The sequence below is a fragment of the Phyllobates terribilis genome, unplaced genomic scaffold (genome assembly GCF_046119375.1).
Source record: "Phyllobates terribilis strain yellow unplaced genomic scaffold, ASM4611937v1 Scaffold_11__3_contigs__length_659146591, whole genome shotgun sequence".
Lineage (NCBI taxonomy): Eukaryota > Metazoa > Chordata > Amphibia > Anura > Dendrobatidae > Phyllobates > Phyllobates terribilis.
The window spans coordinates 37,865,677-37,887,776 of record NW_027362771.1 but is presented as its reverse complement, the minus strand read 5'-3'; the positions used below and the strand labels follow the sequence as shown (position 1 = coordinate 37,887,776).

General features: G+C 41.9%; 1 protein-coding gene across 3 annotated transcripts in view; it reads right to left on the bottom strand.

Moving 5' to 3' along the window:
• Positions 1-22,100, bottom strand: part of PDLIM4 (PDZ and LIM domain 4) — a 226,998-nt gene that overhangs the window by 174,954 nt on the left and 29,944 nt on the right. For all 3 annotated transcript variants that reach the window (XM_073651205.1, XM_073651203.1, XM_073651204.1), the window contains exon 2: positions 18,576-18,727. In XM_073651205.1, coding sequence (XP_073507306.1) covers positions 18,576-18,727 — 152 coding nt within the window. The remainder of the gene's footprint in view (positions 1-18,575; positions 18,728-22,100) is intronic.

The window sequence follows — 22,100 nt, the reverse complement described above, 5'->3', positions numbered from 1 at the left end:
AGCACATGGGCCAGGCATGGTACATGTGTGAGCTCGCCTCGCCTCAGAGCCGCCACCAGGTTCCAGCCATTGTCGCACACGACCATGCCTGGCTGTAGGTTCAGCAGTGTGAGCCACAGATCTGCCTGCTTTTTCAGAGCTGTCCACAACTCTTCAGCATTGCGCGGTTTGTCACCTAAGCATATTAGCTTCAGCACAGCTTGTTGCCGCTTGGCCAAGGCAGTGCTGTAGTGCTTCCAACTTGTGACTGATGTGGTCATTTCGAAGATGGAGGTTAAAGAGGAGGAGGAGGCTGAGGAGGATGAGGTGCAGGAGCTGTAGACTGTGGGGGCAACCCTGATTGACCTAGGGCCCGCAATTCTTGGCGTCGGGAGGACATGTTCTGTCCCAAGGTCCGTCTTGGTCCCAGCTTCCACTATGTTAACCCAGTGTGCCGTCAGCGAGATGTACCGTCCCTGCCTACAAGCACTTGTCTACGTGTCCGTGGTTAGGTGGACTTTCCCAGTAACTGCGTTGTTGAGGGCACGACTAATGTTTTGGGACACGTGCTTGTGTAATGCGGGGATGGCACACCGGGAGAAATAGTGGCGGCTGGGGACTGAGTACCGAGGGACGGCCGCTGCCATCAGGTTGAAGAATTCTTCCGTCTCCACGAGCCTAAAAGGCAACATTTCGAGCGCAAGCAGTCGTGAAATGTGGGAATTTAGTAGTGTGGCCTGTGGGGCGTTGGCTGAGTATTTGCGCTTGAGTTCCAAGGACTGGGGTAAGGACAACTGAACGCTGCGCTGGGACAAGGACGTGGACGTGCTTCCTGATGCTGCTACTTGAGACTGTGCAACAACAGGTGCAGGGCAGGAGGCATCTTTGTATGCACAATGGACAGGGAATAGGCTTGCATGCACAACAGCGGAAGAAGCAATGGTGCCACCCGCAGACACCGTTCCTGGACCCTGGGGTTTGGCCCACAAAGTCGGGTGCTTGGCTGCCATGTGCCTGATTATGCTGGTGGTGGTCAGGCTGATAGTTTTGCCACCCCTGCTGATGCTGGCCTGGCAGGTGGCGCAAATGACCTTTTTGGGGTTATCGGCAGAGTCTTTAAAAAACAACCAGACTCGGGAAGACCTAACAGTTGTACTGGCAACTTCCTTCGTGTTGGTGTTACGGGGAACGGTTGCCTGCCTTTTGTCTGCGGCCACCACACTGCTTCTTCCTGCCTGTTGGGGTGATATGCCTCCCTCACCCTGTGTGCTACTGTCCTCGCTCTGCATGTCCTCCTGCCAGGTTGGGTCAGTTACTATATCATCCACTACCTCATCTTTCACTTCCGTACCCTGGTCCTCCTCCTGACTTTCTGGCAATTGTGTCTCATCATCGTCAACCTCTTGTGACACTTTCCCACCATCGCCATTCGTGTGACTGTGGCTGCTCAAATATTTGGGCATTGCTACTTGCGATCTCCTTTTGCCCCGCTTCAATTGGACCGGGCGAGAGGCCCGAATCTATAAATGGAAAAGTGAACAGCTCATAAGAGTGTCCAAGTGTGGGATCAGTTGTCTCCGGGCACTCGGCATGGTGGGAGCAAGGAGGATCAGGGTGAAGAATATGCAGTCCAGACTCATGGCTACTGAGACTTGCCTGTGTGGACGACAGGGTGGTGGTGGTGGCTGAGTGACTGGAAGCATTATCCGCTACCCAGCACTGCTGTGGGTTCAATAGTGGTGTGCTGCGGTCCCCTAGGAATTGGGACGGGAAGGTCGGGCGAGAAGATGTGTTTGTTGTGGCACAATTTCAGCTTGCCAACGACCTTGGCCTCAGCCTCTGCCACGCGCCTTGCCCATTTTAAATTGAGGACAATATCTTCCACGCTCACTACAAATGGCTGAATTTGGAGTGAAGTTATACGTAATCCGTGTGATGGAGAAACCACAGTTTTAAATACCTGGCCTGTAGGTAACTATTTTGAACAGCAAACCAGTGCCAAAAACTTTGCTGACACACTGAAAAAAAATTTGAATGGAGGCCAAAAATGGAAGTATTTTCAGCACAATTATATGTGATCCATGTGACGGACAAACCAGTTTTAAATAGCTGCATTTTTAGTGCTGTAATATGGAAAGGACTTGGCTGTATTCTGCAGTGTCAAAAAGCAAATGGAGAAGAAAAACAGTGTTCTCTGGATTGCTTTTTAAGCAAATAATGAGGATTAAGATCCAAAAAACTGATTCCTGGCCCCTGAGACATGGGCCTTTAGAAATATCTAACAGCAGCAGAAGACAGAATTGAAATGGAGCCTCTTATGCTATATGCACTGCAGTCTGCTATATACACTGCCTGCCTATATACACTGCCTGCCTGATATCTCTGCAGATAGATTAGTCCTCAGAAGGACTGTTTGTTGAGATGGATATGTGTAATGTACTTGTTTTCTCCCTACACTACCTAATAAACAAGCAAATCTCTCCCTAGCTCAGCAGCACCTCTCCCTACACTGTCTGATTGTGGAGTAGACTGACGAGCACAGCGGCGCCAGGTCTGATATAGACCTGATGACGCTGTGCGGCCAGCCAATCACTGTAATGCCACAACCACCATGGCTGCGGCATTACAAAGAGCGCCAAACATGCAGGGAGGGGACCCGAGCATCCGCCCAAGCATCTCGCAAATACTCGGCGAGCTCCCAGCATCTCGAGTACTGAGATGCTCGGGCGAGTACCGAGTACTTGCGAGTATGCTCGCTCATCACTAATAAGGACGTGAAAGGGGCAGGTACTGCAGTGACAGCTTGGTACACACAGCGCATATTTCTCTGCTGATTAATGTGCGTACTAACGATAGGACCGGATAAGGATCATAGGCCACTAATGTAAAATGTGGCCCCTTATATTCTGCAAATATGTAGGGGTTTTGGGACGGATGTTTTTATTACAGGTATTCAGCTAATAATTAATAATAAAATATTTATCTGCTTTAAACAGTCTAATGGAAGAAAAAGTAAGCTACACTCATAGCTGAAAGAAATGAAGTTTTTACTAAAGGACCTTGGCTGCACTAATTGAAATACCATAACACGTCTAGGAAATGAGCCAGGAAAATCTGATCTGGGATATCAAAAAAGTTCATTTTACAATGTGAAATACTGGGAACCTGCCTCATTATATACATTACAAAAAGTAATTTCCTTTCATAAAGGTATGAAAAAAGTAGGGAGTGTACCATAGAAGGCAACGTGTTTGATGTACTGTACATCAAAGGGGTTTGGAGCAGCATTATAAGACCATTGTGATGGTACAAACAACAAGGTGACATGCACAAGGGAACAGTCTAGACCATGGGTCTCAAACACGCGGCCCGAGGGCCGCATGCGGCCCCTGAGGCTGCTTAATGCGGCCCGCAGGCACCAGAGCCCCCATAATTGTTCCGGCCTGGTCCTGAGGGCCACCGAAGTCAGTGATTCTTTTCAGTTGAATGTTCTACAAGTTAGAGATTAGCACGGGCCATTTCTGCAAGATGGGGACCATGATGAGGTATTACTACAAGACGGGGACCAGGATTGGCTATTACTACAAGTTTGGGACGAGAATGGGCACATTACTACAATATGGGGACCAGGTTGGGCACATTAATACAAGATGGGGACCAGGATGGGCACATTGCTATAAGATGGGGACCAGTATGGGCACATTACTAAAAGATGGGGACCAGGATGGGCACATTACTACAAGATGGGGACCAAGATGGGCACATTACTACAAGATGGGGACCAGGATGGGCACATTACTACAAGATGGGGACCAGGATGGGCACATTACTACAAGATGTGGACCAAGATGGGCACATTACTACAAGATGGGGACCAGGATGGGCACATTATTACAAGATGGGGACCAGGATGGGCAATTACTACAAGATGGGGACCAGGATGGGCACCTTACTAAAGATGGGGACCAGGATGGGCACATTACTACAAGATGGGGACCAGTATTGGCACATTACTACAAGATGTGGACCAGGATTGGCACATTACTACAAGATGGGAACCAGGATGGGCACATTACTACAACATGGGGACCAGGATTGGCACATTACTACAAAATGTGGACCAGGATTGGTACATTACTACAAGATGGGGACCAGGGTGGGCACATTACTACAAGACGGGTGCCAGGGTGGGCACATTACTACAAGAGGGGGCCAGGGTGAGCACATTACTACAAGATGGAGACCAAGATGGGCACATTAGTACAAGATGGGGACCAAGATGGGCACATAAATACAAGATGGGGACCAGGATGGGCACATTACTACAAGACGAGGACCAGGATGAGGCATTACTACAAGATGGGGACCAGGATGGGCCATTACTACAAGATGGGGACCAGCAGGGGCACATTACTATAAGATGGGGACAAGGATGGGCACATTACTACAAGACGAGGACCAGGATGAGGCATTACTACAAGATGAGGACCAGGATGGGCCATTACTACAAGATGGGGACCAGCAGGGGCACATTACTATAAGATGGGGACCAGCAGGGGCACATTACTACAAGATGGGGACCAGGATGGGCACATTACTACAAGATGAAGACCAAGATGGGGGACATTACTACAAGATGCAGACAAGGATGGGGACATTACTACAAGATGGGAAAACTACTACAATATGGGCACATTACTATAAGAAGTTGGTCAAAATTACTATATGGTGCTAATTGTAAGAAAAAAATCACTATGTGGCCAATTAGGGGACATAAAAAGGAAATAAAATTGTAAAAACTATAAAACTGTACCATTTAAAAGAGTAAAATAAAAAAAGCCAAAAATGTTCAAAAAATGATCCACAAGGTGTATAGAAAAAACAGTATGGTATCATTAAAAACGTCATATCATTCCGCAAAGAATGCGGCCCTTCAAATTCACATTTTTTCAATGTGCGGCCCATATACTTAGCCGAGTTTGAGACCCCTGGTCTAGACACTTTCCTCACATCCATATTGTCATCAGCAGGTTGCATCTGATATTTACTAGGAAGGGTATTAGAAAAGAGAAAGTAAGCTGTGGATTGAGATCCTCCCCTTACATTGGGTATCTTCTCACACCCATTACCTGAACATACGGATCTTTTCTCACTGTGACTGCAGCATACATTTATCATATGGATTAAAAACAGCTACATTAAAGCTCCATAGGTCTGAACACATAAGACAGTCGTTTTGGCCTCCATCTGCTGGGTGGTTTTCTATAATCAGTGTATATTATAGCATCGCAGATTATTCTATTCCACACAATATACATTTTTCACAATGAAAGCTTGTGGGCCGAATAATATTCAGTGGCAAATGTACATAGAGTGCACAATTATTAGGCAATTTGTATTTGTAATGATTAATTTCATTATTGAACATCTACAGTGCTGTTAATCAATAAACAGGTAATACAACCTCTGGCAAAAATTATGGAATCACCGGACTCGGAGGATGTTCATTCAGTTGTTTAATGTTGTTGGAAAAAAGCAGATCACAGACATGGCACAAAACTAAAGTCATTTCAAATGGCAACTTTAGGGCTTTAAGAAACACTAAAAGAAATCAAGATTAAAAATGTGGTACTCAGTAAGGGTAATTTTTTTCAGACCAAGCAGAGGGAAAAAATTATGGAATCACCGGGATCGGAGGATGTTCATTCAGTTGTTTAATGTTGTTGAAAAAAAGCAGATCACAGACATGGCACAAAACTAAAGTCATTTCAAATGGCAACTTTAGGGCTTTAAGAAACACTAAAAGAAATCAAGATTAAAAATGTGGTACTCAGTAAGGGTAATTTTTTTCAGACCAAGCAGAGGGAAAATTATGGAATCACTCAATTCTGAGGAAAAAATTATGGAATCATGAAAAACAAACACACAAAAGAACTCTCCAATACATCACTAGTATTTTGTTGCACCACCTCTGGCTTTAATAACAGCTTGCAGTCTCTGAGGCATGGACTTAATGAGTGACAAACAGTACTCTTCATCAATCTGGCTCCAACTTTCTCTGATTGCTGTTGCCAGATCAGCTTTGCAGGTTGGAGCCTTGTCATGGACCATTTTCTTCAACTTCCACCAAAGATTTTCAATTGGATTGAGATCCAAACTATTTGCAGGCCATGACATTGACCTTATGTGTTTTCTTTCAAGTAATGTTTTCAGAGTTTTTGCACTATGGCAGGATGCACTATCATCTTGAAAAATGATGTCATCATCCCCAAACATCCTTTCAATTGATGGGATAAGAAAATTGGCCAACATATCAATGTAAACTTGGGCATTTATTGAAGATATAATGACAGCCATCTCCCCAGTGCTTTTACCTGACATGCAGCCCCATATCATCAATGACTGTGGAAATTTGCATGTTCTCTTCATGCAGTCATCTTTTTAAATCTCATTGGATCGGCACCAAACAAAAGTTCCAGCATCATCACCTTGCCCAATGTAGATTTGCGATTCATCACTGAATATGACTTTCATCCAGTCCTCCACAGTCCACGATTGCTTTTCCTTAGTCCATTGTAACCTTGTTTTTTTCTGTTTAGGTGTTAATGATGGTTTATGTTTAGCTTTTCTGTATGTAAATCCCATTTCCTTTAGGCGGTTTCTTACAGTTCGGTCACAGACATTGACTCCAGTTTCCTCCCATTCGTTCCTCATTTGTTTTGTTGTGCATTTCCTGTTTTGGAGACATATTGCTTTAAATTTCTGGTCTTGATGCTTTGATGTCTTCCTTGGTCTACCAGTATGTTTGCCTTTAACAACCTTCCCATGTTGTTTGTATTTGGTCCAGATTTTAGACACAGCTGACTGTGAACAACCAACTTCTTTTGCAACATTGCGTGATGATTTACCTTCTTTTAAGAGTTTGATAAACATCTCCTTTGTTTCAATTGACATCTCTCGTGTTGGAGCCATGATTCATGTCAGTCCACTTGGTGCAACAGCTCTTCAAGGTGTGATCACTCCTTTTTAGATGCAGACTAATGAGCAGATCTAATTTGATGCAAGTGTTAGTTTTGGAAATGAAAATTTCCATAGTGATTCCATAATTTTTTCCTCAGAATTGAGTGATTCCATAATTTTTTCCCTCTGCTTGGTCTGAAATAAATTACCCTTACTGAGTACCACATTTTAATCTTGATTTCTTTTAGTGTTTCTTAAAGCCCTAAAATTGCCATTTGAAATTACTTTAGTTTTGTGCCATGTCTGTGATCTGCTTTTTTTCAACAACATTAAACAACTGAATGAACATCCTCCGAGCCCAGTGATTCCAAAATTTTTGCCAGGGGTTGTATAAGGTGTAAATAAATCCTATGATACCTGAAACACAGTGTACAACTATGCACTCCTACATGAGAACACCTAAAGGGGTTGTCCACAACTTGACAACCCAGTTTACTCAATGCAGGGTCCTATATAAAATGAAACCAGCGCATACTCACCTCCTGCAGCAGCATCATTCCAGCCATGTGTGCGTTACATATTGTTGTGTCACATTATAAGCGCCTGCTCGACAGCTCATCCATATTCCATCAGGGCGGATGACATAGAAAAGGCTGAAGCTGACATCACTGCCAGGAACAGCCCCACTGCAGGAGGTGAGTAAACACTGTTTCATTTTAATTCGGGTCCTGATTTGATTAAGCGGGGGTTGGTCAGTAGTTGACATCCGCTTTAATGAGGTAAAATGACCATAGATGATTAATGTTATAAGTAATGCCTCATTTCTACTGTGCCACTTTGCACATAGTTTAACCCCTTCATGACCTTGCAATTTTTCATTTTGTGCTTTTGTTTTTCCTTCTCTTATTCCAAGGGCCATAACTTTTTTTTTTTTTCGTCAATATGGCAGTAGGAGGGATTGATTTTTGTGAAATGAGTTGTACTTTTGAATGACACCATTCACTCTACCACATAATGTACTGGAAAACAGGAAAAAAATTCCAAGTGCATTGAAATTGCAAAAAAAGTGCAATTCCACAATTGATTTTTGTTTTTTTTTATTTACCATGTTCAATATATGGTAAAACTGACTGGCAATATGATCCTCCAGCTCAGGGCGAGTATGCAGATACCAAACATGCATAGTTTTTATTTTATTTAAGTGGTGAAAAAAATGGGAAATTTGTAAGAAAATTTTTTTTTACTTATTGTCACCATTTTCCAAGACTTGTAACATTTTCATTTTTCTGGATATGGGGCTGTGCGAGGGATTATTTTTTTGCGCTTTGAGATTATATTTTTACTGACACCATTTTGGCATAGATACAATGTTTTGATCGCCTCTTATTGCATATTATAAATATAGTCAAAGGTCGTGAAGGGGTTAACCAGAGGATATGTCAGTGCAGGCGAACCTATGGCACACGTGCCAGAGGGGGCATGCAGAGCCCTCCCTAAGGGCACAAGCGCCATCGCCGCAGCACTTGTGCTCCTGTATCGGGCCTGGCGGGTGAGTACTCTGAACCCGCCGAGTGCTGACGCCAGCCTCTACTTCAGCTAGATGTGTGTTCTCTGAACACGAAATGCCAGGCCTCTGCACCACAATACACGCTGCTGGCCAATATACATGGATTGGGGGAGCATACATACAAGGATTGGGGGCAGCATACATACATGGATTGGGGGCAGCATATATACATGGATTGGGGGCAGCATACATACAAGGATTGGGGGCAGCATACATACATGGATTGGGGGCAGCATACATACAAGGATTGGGGGAGACAGGCATATATAGATGGATTGGGGGCAGCATATATGTATGGATTGGGGGCAGCATACAAACATGGATTGGGGGCAGGCATACATACATGGATTGGGGGAAGCATACATACATGGATTGGGGGCAGCATACATACATGGATTGGGGGCAGCATACATACAAAAATTAGGGGAGACAGGCATATATAGATGGATTGGGGGCAGCATATATACAAGAATTGGGGGCAGCATACATACATGGATTGGGAGGCAGCGTATATACATGGATTGGGGGCAGCATACATACATGGATTGGGGGAGCATACATACAAGGATTGGAGGCAGCATATATACATGGATTGGGGGCAGCAAACATACATGGATTGGAAGGCACCATACATACATGGATTGGGGGCAGAATACACACATGGATTGGGGGAGCATATATACAAGGATTGGGGGAGGGCAGCATATATACATGGATTGGGAGATGGCAGCATATATACATGGATTGAGGGAGCATACATACAAGGATTGGGGGCAACATACATACATGGATTGGGGCATCATACATACATGGATTGGGGGAGCATACATACATAGATTGGGGGCAGCATACATACAAGGATTGGGGGCAGCATGCATACATACATGGATTGGGGGCAGCATACATACAAGGATTGGGGGCAGCATATATACATGGATTGGGGGCAGCATATATACATGGATTGGGGGGCAGCATACATACAAGGATTGGAGGCATATACTAAGATGGGGGTGAGCACATTTTTTATTTCTGCAGTCTCATACCCGTCCTCCTTTTTGTGGCTACTTTATGCTGCCGTCGCCTGCTCTCTTAACCCCCTCGCCTGCTCTCTGTATGAGTTGTTTTCTCTAAACTAAAACCTCAGTATTCAGGTTAATTTGCCACGTTGACACTTAGTGATAAATAAGTGGGTTTTGGGTTGCAGTTTGGGCACTCTGTAAAAGGTTCGCCATCACTGGGATATGTTGTCCTTTCCTTATACATCTATCTTAAACCCCCCTCTAAGTTTTAACCTTACAAAAGTAGCCTACAAGAGTGTGAATGCAGCAATGAGCTAGACTACAGACTGTAAATCAGAATAAATACAAGTAATGTATCTTCAAACTATTTTTATATGGCCTATCTATTGATGGAAAATGTGAAATAGAATTGCCTAGGACATATCATCACTGTATGGCCAGCATGTCTAGGGGTCTCAGTAAGCAGACCCACACCAATCGCACATTCGTTGGATAACATATATATTATATCCTGTATTACATTCGTGGGAGTGTGCATAAGTTAACACGATATAGCTCTATTATTGGTAATATTGGTCTTGTAGAAAATCTTGATTTCTCCCAATGGAAGACAAGGTAATAATTGTAATAGAGACCACAATCTGGGGAAGTTGGGGGGGAGTGGAAGGAATCGAGGACCTGTGTTCTTTCAAATGGGGCAATATTTCAGTCTCAGTGTGGCCCTGGCTGGAGGTCATTTTGCAGAAAACTTGTGGTGCCCCTCCTGTTCTTTTTTTGCAGAAATAAGCCAGGACAGTACCTGCTGGTGGGTTGATTCCCTTCCCAGGCTCTCTTCATGTAATGGTCCATACCTTGGTATCTGCTCCCTGTTCTTGGGACTGTGCTGGGAGAAGCTGAAAACATTCTTGCAACGACACTTATTGTTCCCTGGAATTGCTGATGCCAGTCGTATGAGATTTGCATCCTTGAGTAAGGCTTCTATCCATAGAAAACACGTCTGGTAGGCATGTAACTGTAAAGATGCAAATCTCTTGCATGAGGTCACAACAATACCAGGGAATCACGGTGGTGTGTGCACAGCGTGCAGTTACGATTCCGGAGACAGACTTTTCTCCAAACCAGGACAACTCCTTTACATTAATTCACAAATGTCTGTTTACGGTGTCATTTCTAGCCCAGGTTTCTGAAAGCTGTGATGAGGCTGCTCCTGAGTGTAACCCTCATGGAATCTGCTCATGCTGAGAATATGATAGATTCATTGAAACAGGGCAGTGCGGAGCATGGGAGTGGACTTTATTATTGCTCAAATTGGAAAGTTGCCCACTTAGTAAATCCAGGTCTGGGAAAACTTCAATAGCTCCATAGAGAGTGACAACCCCACTGAAAATGCATTAAGTTGTTTCTCATAAATGTGTCGTTTATAGTTATAGTTTAGGGGTTTTCCAGAAGGACCCCTGCATTTTATTTGTATTTCCTGCATGCTGTAATACCGCTCTTGCTAGGCAAAGTCACAGCTATGCAGCCTTAAGAAGTTATTTAACTTTATAGTCCTTGGTTGCACACGTTAATGTTCCCACTATACAGTTTTGATACTCAAATGGAGTGGGAAGCAACTACACTTTTTAGGCAGTTTTCAGCCACAACTGAAGGGTTTGTACCAATAACAGCATTTATCACCTATCTACAGGATCATATAGAACACAGGTGAGAATATGTGACCACTGCTCCATTCACTGTTTATGTTGTGTTTCCTAAAATACTTTTTTCTTTTTTTTTTTATTGTTCTTTATTGTTCTTTCCATAGCACCAGATGCATTTTTAGTTTTTAGAAGTGAGCCATATAAAAAATCATAGAGATCGTTTCTAACAATACTAAGTCAATGGGGAGCTTATCAGCAGGTTTTTGCTATGTAATCTGAGGGCAGCATAAGGTAGGGGCTGGCACACAGATTTCAGCAATGTGTCACTTATTAGGCTGTGTGCTGTTGTTTCCATACAATGAATGTTATATCTCTAGAGATTATCACTGCCCAGACTAGCTCCCTCATGCCAAGTGGTCTGACTCCGCCCCCTCCTCTGATAAGCAGCTCTCTGTCAATAGACAACATACATAAAAGCTGTGGTGTGGGTGGGGGCAGATTTCTGATCACTGCTACATATACATCTAAAAAATCTGATTGTGTCACAACATCTACACCGAGTAAACTAAGTGATACATTGTTTCGTTGGAATTAGGGTCTCTTTTCCTACATTATGCTTCTCTCAGGTGAGGTAGCAAAAACCTGCTTACAAATTCCCTTTAACCAGTGTTCCTGCTTTAGTTAAAGGGTTTGTCAGAGACTAACAATCGCTCAACTTGAAATTAGTTGGAGTGTGACACCCGACACACCCACAAATCAGCTGAAATCTTCTTTGACGGTTGCCAGATATAAGCACAGTACAACAACTCCTTACATTATTAGGAGGAGGTTGCCAGTTATAGCACCTTACCTCTGATTTGCATAAGAAATATATAGTGGCTTGTGAAAGTTACTCACACCCCTAGGCTTTTTATCTATTGTGTTATTTTACAACTGGTGTTTAAATATTTTTGTAATACGACTGGTGTGTGATGCATCAGCACTAAATAGTCTAAGTTGGTGAAGTGAAGTGAGAAAAATATAGGCATAAATTAAATTTCTATGATTAAATAACTAAAAATTGGCATGTGCATATGTATTCACCCCTATTGCGATGAAGCCCCTAAAAATTTCTGGTACAAGCAATTACTTCATAAGTCACATACTTAGTGAATGGAATCCACTGTGTGAAATCTAAGTGTTACATGGTCTGTCAGTATATACATACTTTTTCTGAAAGGCCACAGAGACTGCAACATCTTTAAGCAAGAGGCATCACTAACCAAACGATACCATGAAGACCAAGGACATCTTCAAAAGTCAGGGACAAAGTTGTTGAGAAGTACAAATCAGGGTTGGGTTATAAAAAAAAATATCCCAATCTCTGATGATCCAATGGAGCACAATCAAATCCATTATCATCAAATGGAAAGAACATGGTACCACAACAAACCTGCCAAGAGAGGGTCGCCCACCAAAACTCTCAGCTCCGGCAAGGAGAGCATAAATCAGAGAGGCAGCACCGAGACCAAAGGTAACCCTGAAGGAGCTGCAGAGTTCCCAAGCAGAGAATGGACTATCTGTCCATATGGCCACAATACGCCAAACACTCCATACAGGTGGCCTTTATGGAAAAGGGGAGAATAAAAGCCTTTACTTACTTATAAAAATTGTAAGGCTCATTTTGAGTTTGCCAAAAGACATGTGGGAGACTCCCCAAATGTATGGAGGAAGGTGCTATTGTCAGGTGAGACCAAAATTTAACTTTTTGTCCACCAAGGTAAATGCTATGTCTGGCACCAAACCAACATAGCTCATCACCCCAAGAACACCATCCCCACAGTGAAACATGGTGGCAGCATCATGCTGTGGGGATGTTTTTTAGCAGCAGGGGCAGGGAAAATGGTCCCAGTTGAGGGGAAGATGGATGGTGAGGAATACAGGGATATTCTTGAGCAAAACCTGTCAGTGATTTGAGAGATTTTAGACTGGGAGGGAGGTTCACATTTAAATAAGACAATGACCCAAAGCATACGGTTAAAGCAACACTCGAGTGGCTTAAGGGGAAACGTAAGAATCTGTGGTCAGACTTGAAGATTGCTGTTCAGCAGAAGAAATCATCTAACTTGAAGGATCTGGAGCAGTTTTGCCTTGAGGGATGGGCAAAAATCCCATTGATAAGATGTGGAAAGCTCATAGAGACGTATCCAAAGCAACTTGCAGCAAAAGGAGGCTCTACAATGTACTGAATTTAGGGGGGTGAATAGTTATGCTCCCTGAAGTTTTCAATTATTTTGTTCTATTTGTTGTTTGCGTCATAATAAAAATAAAACCAAATGTTCACAGTTGTAGGCATGTTCTTTACATGAACTGATGCAAACCCTAAAAAAAAAATGTGAAATTCCAGATTGTGAGGTAGCACATAAGAAAAATGCCAAGGGTTTGAATACTTTTGCAAGCCGCTGTATAGCAGTAGCCATTATACTATGTACTGGGCTGCATGTTTTCTGCTGCATATTTATTTTTATTAGAGCCGATGGAGTAGATTTCAGCTGATTAGTTGGGGTGCCATGTGTCAGCCCCCCACCAACAAAGAGAGCTCATCAACTGTTTAGTTCCGGATAACCCCTTTAAGAGCTAAATGATCTAAATGTATATACTGTAAGTTTATTAGTTATGGTTTAAGTTCATATGTTGGTAATTCTGGAACATCACATTCCTGCCGTCTAATTCAATATAAAAACTGTAAAAGTGTCATGTAAAATGAAAAGTGAAGATGATGGGAAAATGAAACTTGTAGCTCCTATAAAAAATGCTTCTATAAAGCCTTGTAAAATATGTGAATGGAGGCAGGTACCACCACATAAAAGTAGTCTGCCAGATGTGTTATATAAAATGCCTTTTAGTGTATAAGTTGTTTTAATAGTTGGCAATTTCACAATACTTTAGAATCATAGGTTAGAAGTCTGCAGCTGCGCTACTCCTTACCTCTCTGACAACCTTCCCCTTTATGTGCTTTTATATTTTCTATGTTCACTGTATTAAATCTCAATCCACATTAATGTCCACATAACATTGATAGCGGAGGCCGCTAGGGCATATGCGGGGAGTGTTGTCATGAAGACTAAGGTCAAGAGCACCATGTTCTGGATCTATATTTATATATGGATATATCGGAAGCGCTCAGGAATAAGGAGTAGTGCCCACATACTTTTGGACGTATGGGTGTGTATTTACATATGTATATGGAGTAGCAAAACTATTATGTATTTTTTTTTATAATTTACAGACACCTTAAATACCTGTAGATTGGTGGGGGTCCAGGTCCTCAGATCCCCACCAATCACTCAAAAGATGGCAGAGACGAGTGCAACGCGGGAGTCAGGAGTGCAGATCTCCTGCCTGATCGAGCATACAGAACGGAGTACAGATACAACACAGAGTTATAGGCTTTCTATTGTATCTGTACTTTGTTATATGTGCTTGTTCAGGTAGGAGCTGTGCACTCCTGACTCCCGCGTTGCACACGTCTCTGCTATCTTCTGAGCAATTAGTGGGGATCTCAACACCGGGACCCCCACTGAGCTGCAGGAATGTAAGATGCCTGCAAATTAAATATACAAAAATGCATACAAGTTTTATTACTCTTTAAATGGCATCGTCAAATAAAATGAAAAAAAAAAAAGGAAAATGACAGAAGTTTTGAAGTTTGCATTTGTTCTCAGGTATGTGACTGTCATGAGGAAGGTGACAGATAAAAAAGTATATCACAGTACAGACTAATACATGTAAAGTTATTGATCTGTGGAACTGCATAACGTTGGATTAATGACTAACAAAACTGATCAATAATGCCATATAAATATGACAGCCACATTCACGGTAACTGAAGACGGTCATCAAGATCTGATCATGCGACAATGCACTCAGAATGCTTTTCCACTGGATCTGTCTGCTGAATAGTCCAAGAAGATTACACCAATCACATCAGTCGTGCTGTATGATCAATCCATGTCCTGACCTACATAAATCTGCTACAGAATGGTACTGCTGTGCTAGCCAGGAATATACGGTAGTATGCAGATCCTGGAGCTGGTCAGAATTACAATCATGGATCAAGTTTCACAACCTGATTTGTGGATCTGCTTAATAACAATGAACAGACAATTAAAGGTGATAACCAGCCATAATTTATCACCTGGGCACAAATTCTAATGCTTAATGTTTTTTTTCTCTAAATAAGCAATTTCTAGTTCACTTGATTTTGTTGCAATGTCAGATGCAGCCACAAATGAATGTTGTGTCGACCCTCTTTCCACTTGTCTTCACTTTTCCCCTGATAAAGCTGCAATTAGCAGCGATAGGTGTGGGGTCTACACCTATAGCACTATAACCTTGCTCCTTCTGCTCATTTTTTTATTCTATCTCAAAGGTTTTGGACCTCTCATTAGGAGTTTTCTTAATTTTTGTCACAAATCCGCCGCTCACTTGTGTCCTAGGGACGCAGTGAGTGACAGCTATGCCGCCCAATAGATGGCAGGGGTGTGCTGTCAGTATTGTGTATGGGATAGCCCAGCCGCCCAATCAGGGACTGGAGTATGCTGACTATCCCCATGCTAAAGTAGGAGGGCCCATCAGCCCAATCAGGCTGGGCATCCTCCAGGTGTCACCTTTCTGGGCGATTGCCTGGCTATTTAGCTGGCTGGCAATGGTCAGACCATTGCCAGCAGTAGCTTTGCTCAGTAGTGTGCATGCCTTGTGCTTTTGTGTTCTGCTGTTCTGATCTTTTGCTGCCTGACCTTGGACCTTGCCTTTTGACTATTCGTTTGCCTAGCCCCTTTCTCCTCACTCCGCTACCATTTTGAACTTCTAATCTCAGACTGTGACCTGTTTTCTCTTTTGTCTTGCCCCTCTGCATTTGACGTACTCTCTTGGTATTTGACCCCGGACTTCTTGACTCCCCTGCCTCACAGCTTATCCATGAGAAGTGACGATAGCCAGTGTCACAATTTTCTTGACATATTACATATTTTTTATTTGACATTTTAGTTTCTCATTTTCCATAAATATTTACTATATGTTTAGCTTTACCAATATTACAATTACTATGTTATACAGTGGGGAAAATAAGTATTTGATACACTGCCGATTTTGCAAGTTTTCCCACCTACAAAGAATGGATATGTCTGTAATTTCTATTATAAGTACACTTCAACTATGAGAGACAGAATCTACAAATAAAAAAACAGAAAATCACATTGTATGATTTTTAAATAATTAAATTGCACTTTATTGCATGAAACAAGTATTTGATCACTTACCAACCAGCAAGAATTCTGATTCTCACAGACCTGTTTGTTTTTCATTAGGAAGCCCTCCTACTCTGCACTCATTACCTGTTTTAACTGCACCTGTTTGAACTTGTTACCTGTATAAAAGACACCTGTCCACACAATCAATCAAACTCCAAAGTCTCCACCATGGCCAAGACCAAAGTGCTGTCTAAGGACACCAGGGACAAAATTGTAGACCTGCACAAGGCTGGGATGGGATACAGGACAATAGGCAAGCATCTTGTTGAGAAGGCAACAACTGTTGGCACAATTATTAGAAAATGGAAGAAACACAAGAAGACTGTCAATCTTCCTCGGTCTGGGGCTCCTTGCAAGATCTTGCCTCGTGAGGTCAGGATGATTCTGAGAAAGGTCAGGAATCAGCCCAGAACTTCACAGGAGGACCTGATCAATGAGTTAAAGAGAGCTGGGACCACAGTCTCAAAAATTACCGATAGTAACACACTATGCCGTCATGGATTAAAATCCTGCAGGGCACGCAAGGTCCCCCTGCTCACGTCAGCACATGTGCAGGCCTGTTTGATGTTCGCCAATGACCATCTGGATGATCCAGAAGAGGCATGGGAGAAGGTCATGTGGTCAAATGAGACTAAAATAGAACTTTTTGGTATCAACTCCACTCGCCGTGTTTGGAGGAAGAAGAGTGAATACAACCTCAAGAACACCATCCCAACCGTGAAACATGGTTTATTTCATCATACTTTGGGGTTGCTTTTCTGTAAAGGGGACAGGACAACTGCGCCATATTGAAGGGAGGATGTATGGGGTCATGTAGTGTGAGATTTTGGCCAACAACCTCCTTTCCCTCAGTAAGAGCATTCTAGGTTTTAATTGTTTTTAATGTTTGTCCAGTATTTTGTTCATGATATATTTACAATAAATATTTAATATCTCCATATAGGTGTAGAACAGCTATGAGTATTGCCTTTTTTGTTTTCCTCCAGAACCTTTTTGCATTCCTGAACCAACCTTTTAAGATGTATAGAAATCTTGACATCATCCTTTCAATGGTAAGAGCAATTGGCTGCATTGAAGCTACAGACCCCGTTTTTACAGTGAAGAGTCGCACAAGACTCCGTCTTACATAAGGGAAACACTGATGCTGTCATCTCATCCATCTGTCAGCTCTCTGGAATGTTCCATTCTAACCACAAGTCATGGGGGAGGTCAAGTTCCATTTTTTAAACATATTTATGTTTTGTAAGACAAAACAAAGTTCTAGACTATTAAATATTTAGAGCTGATAAGATCTTTGTGACCTTCTTGGCAATAATAGTGTTGGGGAGAACAAGTACGAGATTTTTGGCTTTAGCATTAAGTCCTAGTGGTCATATGTGATTCAATAGCACACCAATATGATTTTCCAAGATTTTGAAAACAAAACTCAATAAAACATAAATCTGAATTGTAATACACCAAAGGAACAATTTATCTCTCATTTTGTGGCAGCGTTCTAGTGCTAAAAGCTGCAAATCTTTGTTCAAAGACTAGTGCACAAAAATGTAGCGACTTTTGAAGTTTTTATGCCAGCTCCACCCACTTATTGAAAAGTGAGTGGAGTTTAGGGGAGGGTACGGCCTATTTGTGGTGTGAATTTGCCCTTACAATAATACATTTGCACTTCGTTCCCTGCCATCAATACTCTATATGCTGTATAAAGGCATGACATCAAATCACATGCAAGGTCCAAACCTATACATTCAATAATGGGCTGATCGTGGGGGTGACGGGTGTCGGACCCCACCGATCTCACACTGATCTTAAGGATACCTCATCAACATGTGAACCTCTTGAATCCTTTTTCTGAATATTCAATTACTACATCATTTACAAAGCAGCAGTTGACCTTGCTCATTTTTGTTTCTTGGACATTGGTCCAGATTTGTATATCATTATCATGATTTAGACTGTGGGTCTCGATCATTTATAACCAGCCATGATTTTATCGATTCTAGTTCATATAAATTGAGCCATCGTTCGGCACTGGCGTTAAGAAATTATCTATGGAAATGATTTCTCAAGGACTAACCAGTAAAAGTAATGAGAGTGTGAAATAAAATATAAAAGAAGTACAGACCTGTTAAGGAATAGTGTCAGATGGCTTGCACAAGCCTTAATCTTGTTTTGAGCCTGTAGATGAGTCATGTTTTCTGTTTTTTCCCCATTGATTTCCAGAATAACATCCCCTGGGCATAGGTTAGCCAGAGCAGCCTTGCTTCCGGGATTAATCTGCACAGGAAGAGGAACAATAGGTGCATGGCGTTATAATGCTATAGAAATAAAGAGATAATGGAAACACATGGAGAGTGGATGTAGGCAAATCATCATTGTGCTTGTAAAACGGGATCTCCTCATCTCCGACACACTTGTACAGATGAGGCCCTAGTGTGCATTACATTAGAAGAATGGATTTATATTGTAACATTCTGGATTACTGATTTCCTGCAGAATACTGTGAAAGCACATAGCATGAAATATAAAGTTGGCTACATATGTTACGTATCAGAACGGTTTTGTATGTTACCAATACTCAGACTAAAAAATATTTACATGTCCTCCAGCACTTATTCAGCTTATAGCAGCCAGCTAACCTCTTGTGAAAATGCTGTTACTTGTAGTTGTACAACTTTTGTTAATGGTTCGTTCCTAACATAATAAATAATCACATATCCAAAGGTTAGGTGATAACTTGCGGAATGGTGGCAATCTGAAAGCTGGACCCCTCAACGATCTCAAGATCACAGCTCTGATCTGCTATGTCGCTTGACTATTTCCGGCAGTCCCATAGAGAATTCATGGAGCAGTGGAGTACATGTGCAAGCACCACTTCGTTCTGACAGGACACTTCGGAGCCCCTTTTTTGTAATCGATGAGAGTCTCAGAGTTCGGACCCCAATCAGACTGCAAGTTATCACTCATCCATTAGATAGGTGATAATCTTTCTTATTGGGAATAACTCTGTAAAGGAGTTGTCCAGTTTTGGGGTGCAAGTCTGCGGTCACTCTATGTGACTTGTATTGAGAGAGGCCTCATGCAACTAGTTGGCATGTGACCGCATGTATGCAAATCGCAAACTTGTAGTCACGCGCCTGCCCGCTCCCGGAGTCTGCACCTGAGAATACACATAGCACTCACTGTGAGGATTCACAAATCTGCAGTCACATAGAGTGACTGCAATCTTGTACCCCAAGGCCTGACAATTCCATTAAGCCACAAGCAATAAGGGTAACTTAACCCTATCATATATAAATTATGTAAACTCCAGCTGCTTTTAAATGGGTTTTTCACGACTGTGATATTGATGAACTATTTCAGGATAGGTTATCAATATCACCAATCAGCTTTGATCAGCTCCATCGGTGGTCGGATGTAAACAATGTGTGAACTGAAACATACATCACTGATTTATCATATTGTTTAGTGGCCACTGTCAGGTACTGTAAAACAACTTCCATTCAAATTATCGGAGCTAAAATACCCGACATTGGCCATTAAACAGTGTGAAGGACTGGTGTTGTTCCAGTTCATTCATTGTTTATATCCTACTTCATCTGGCACTGCAAACAGCTGATCGGTGGGGATGTAGGGTGTTGGACCCTCACTAATCTGATAGTGATGACCTATCCTCATGGTGTGCAGCACGGTCACTCAGTAGTTAGCACTGTTGTGTTACAGCACTGAGGTTCTGGGTTCAAATCCCACCAAGGACAACATCTGCAAGGAGTTTGTATATTCTCCCCGCGTATGCATGATTTCCTCCAGGTACTCCCAAAGACATACTGATAGGAAATTTAGATTGTGAGCCCTAATGAGGACAGAGATGCTGATGTCTGTAAAGCGCTGTGGAATTAATGGCGCTATATAAGTAAGATAAATTAATAGGTAATCAATAACAAAATGGTGGAAAACCCTTATGAGCCAGTCACTAGCATTGCATCCTTGACACACCCGCATCCCAATCTGTAATATATGTAAACTGAGGTGTGGATTTATTGCAGATCTGCAGCAATACTAGCAATGGGAGAACCACAGCACACAATTTTTATGTGTCCCATGGAATCAAGCACTCATCACATGTCCAGCATCCATGTACGGATTAGGAATCAGAAGTACAATAAATTACATCTAGAAACACTTTTAATGTTATATATTTTGCTTGCAGAACATTTTTTGTAGATCTTTCCAATCAATCAAGATACTGGTCTGCAAACATTATTGTTCAACTCCCAAACTAAAAAGAGATGTGAAAATGTGTGGGATTTCCATAGGGACATCCCTGAACCCAAGTCATGGATAATGGGGGTGGCATGGGATGTTATGTGGCTGGGGCCCCCTGGAGGGAGGCACCATAAGGGTGATGATCCCAGATTCCTAATGATCATGTTTATTTTCTTAATCTTATCCTACTTGTTGAGTAATGATTCCTTGATGTCCAGGACGCAGTGTTTATATGTGGTGTGATAGGGCGAGGTGTATTATTTCTTCTTGGTGTGTTTGGCAGAAGTATCTGTTGATGGATGTTAGCACAAGTTTATGTCTTCAGATAAATGCATTCTTCTTCAATGGAACTGCTGTTTTAAAAATACCATTCGGAGTATGTGATGTATGTGATTTATTGAATATCTGGGGTCTATCCACTGGTTATTTTGAGAAAAAAGCCACCCATAAAATCCAATTTATGGCTTTAACTCTTGTGATTTTATACATGTCCTGTGGTTTTCAATGTGTTTGTAACCTCCTCTGGATTCACATACTTACAAAATGAATGATATCTATGTAATAAAGCCATGTAGTAATGCTGATATACCATGTTACCATGTGTTGTTACTTTTGGAATTTCATCAACCACACAGTATTTCATTTTGTTACAATACTTGTCAAGCATCACATACAGTATGTAAATGTATAGGTCATTCTGAACCGTAGTATAAATGTTCCAAAATAATAATAATAAAACACTATTGCATTTCTGCATTTTTGAAACGCTATAACAAAACTTACGTGTCACCTGACCCTAATAGAGACTATATGACAAAATTAGAACATTTTATGTGCTTTATAGTAATGTGTAGTGCCCTATATACGCCCATGCTTATTTCTATGGTACGTGAGAAGCTTCTGCTTTGTGAGATGTGCTTTCCACGATATATAAAACCACGATACATTAGTGGATGCCAGTGTCGTCCAGCAGACCATACTGACTTACAATGCCATCCATAAATATTCCATTAAGTTGTTCTATGTTCTGATGGAAAAAAATGCAGCAGAATCTGCAATGGAGCTTCAATTGAAGAAAGGACAGTGGCTAAACAGCTATTTTTCATTTATCCTCAGAACTGTAGTTGTAGCTTGCTCTTTCGTGCAAAAAGTCTAGTTACTCCACATAACAATGAAACAGCATTATTCTGAATATTATTAATTCATGAGCAAAACAAATCTGCTGTGAAAACCTAGTTGATATATTCAATTTATTTTCCACAAATTATAGCTCTATTGAAGAGATAGTCCAGGACTGTGATACAGATGTCCTATGCTTAGGATAGGTCATCAATATCAATTTGGTGGGGACTCAACACCTAGCACTCCTACCGATCAGCTATTG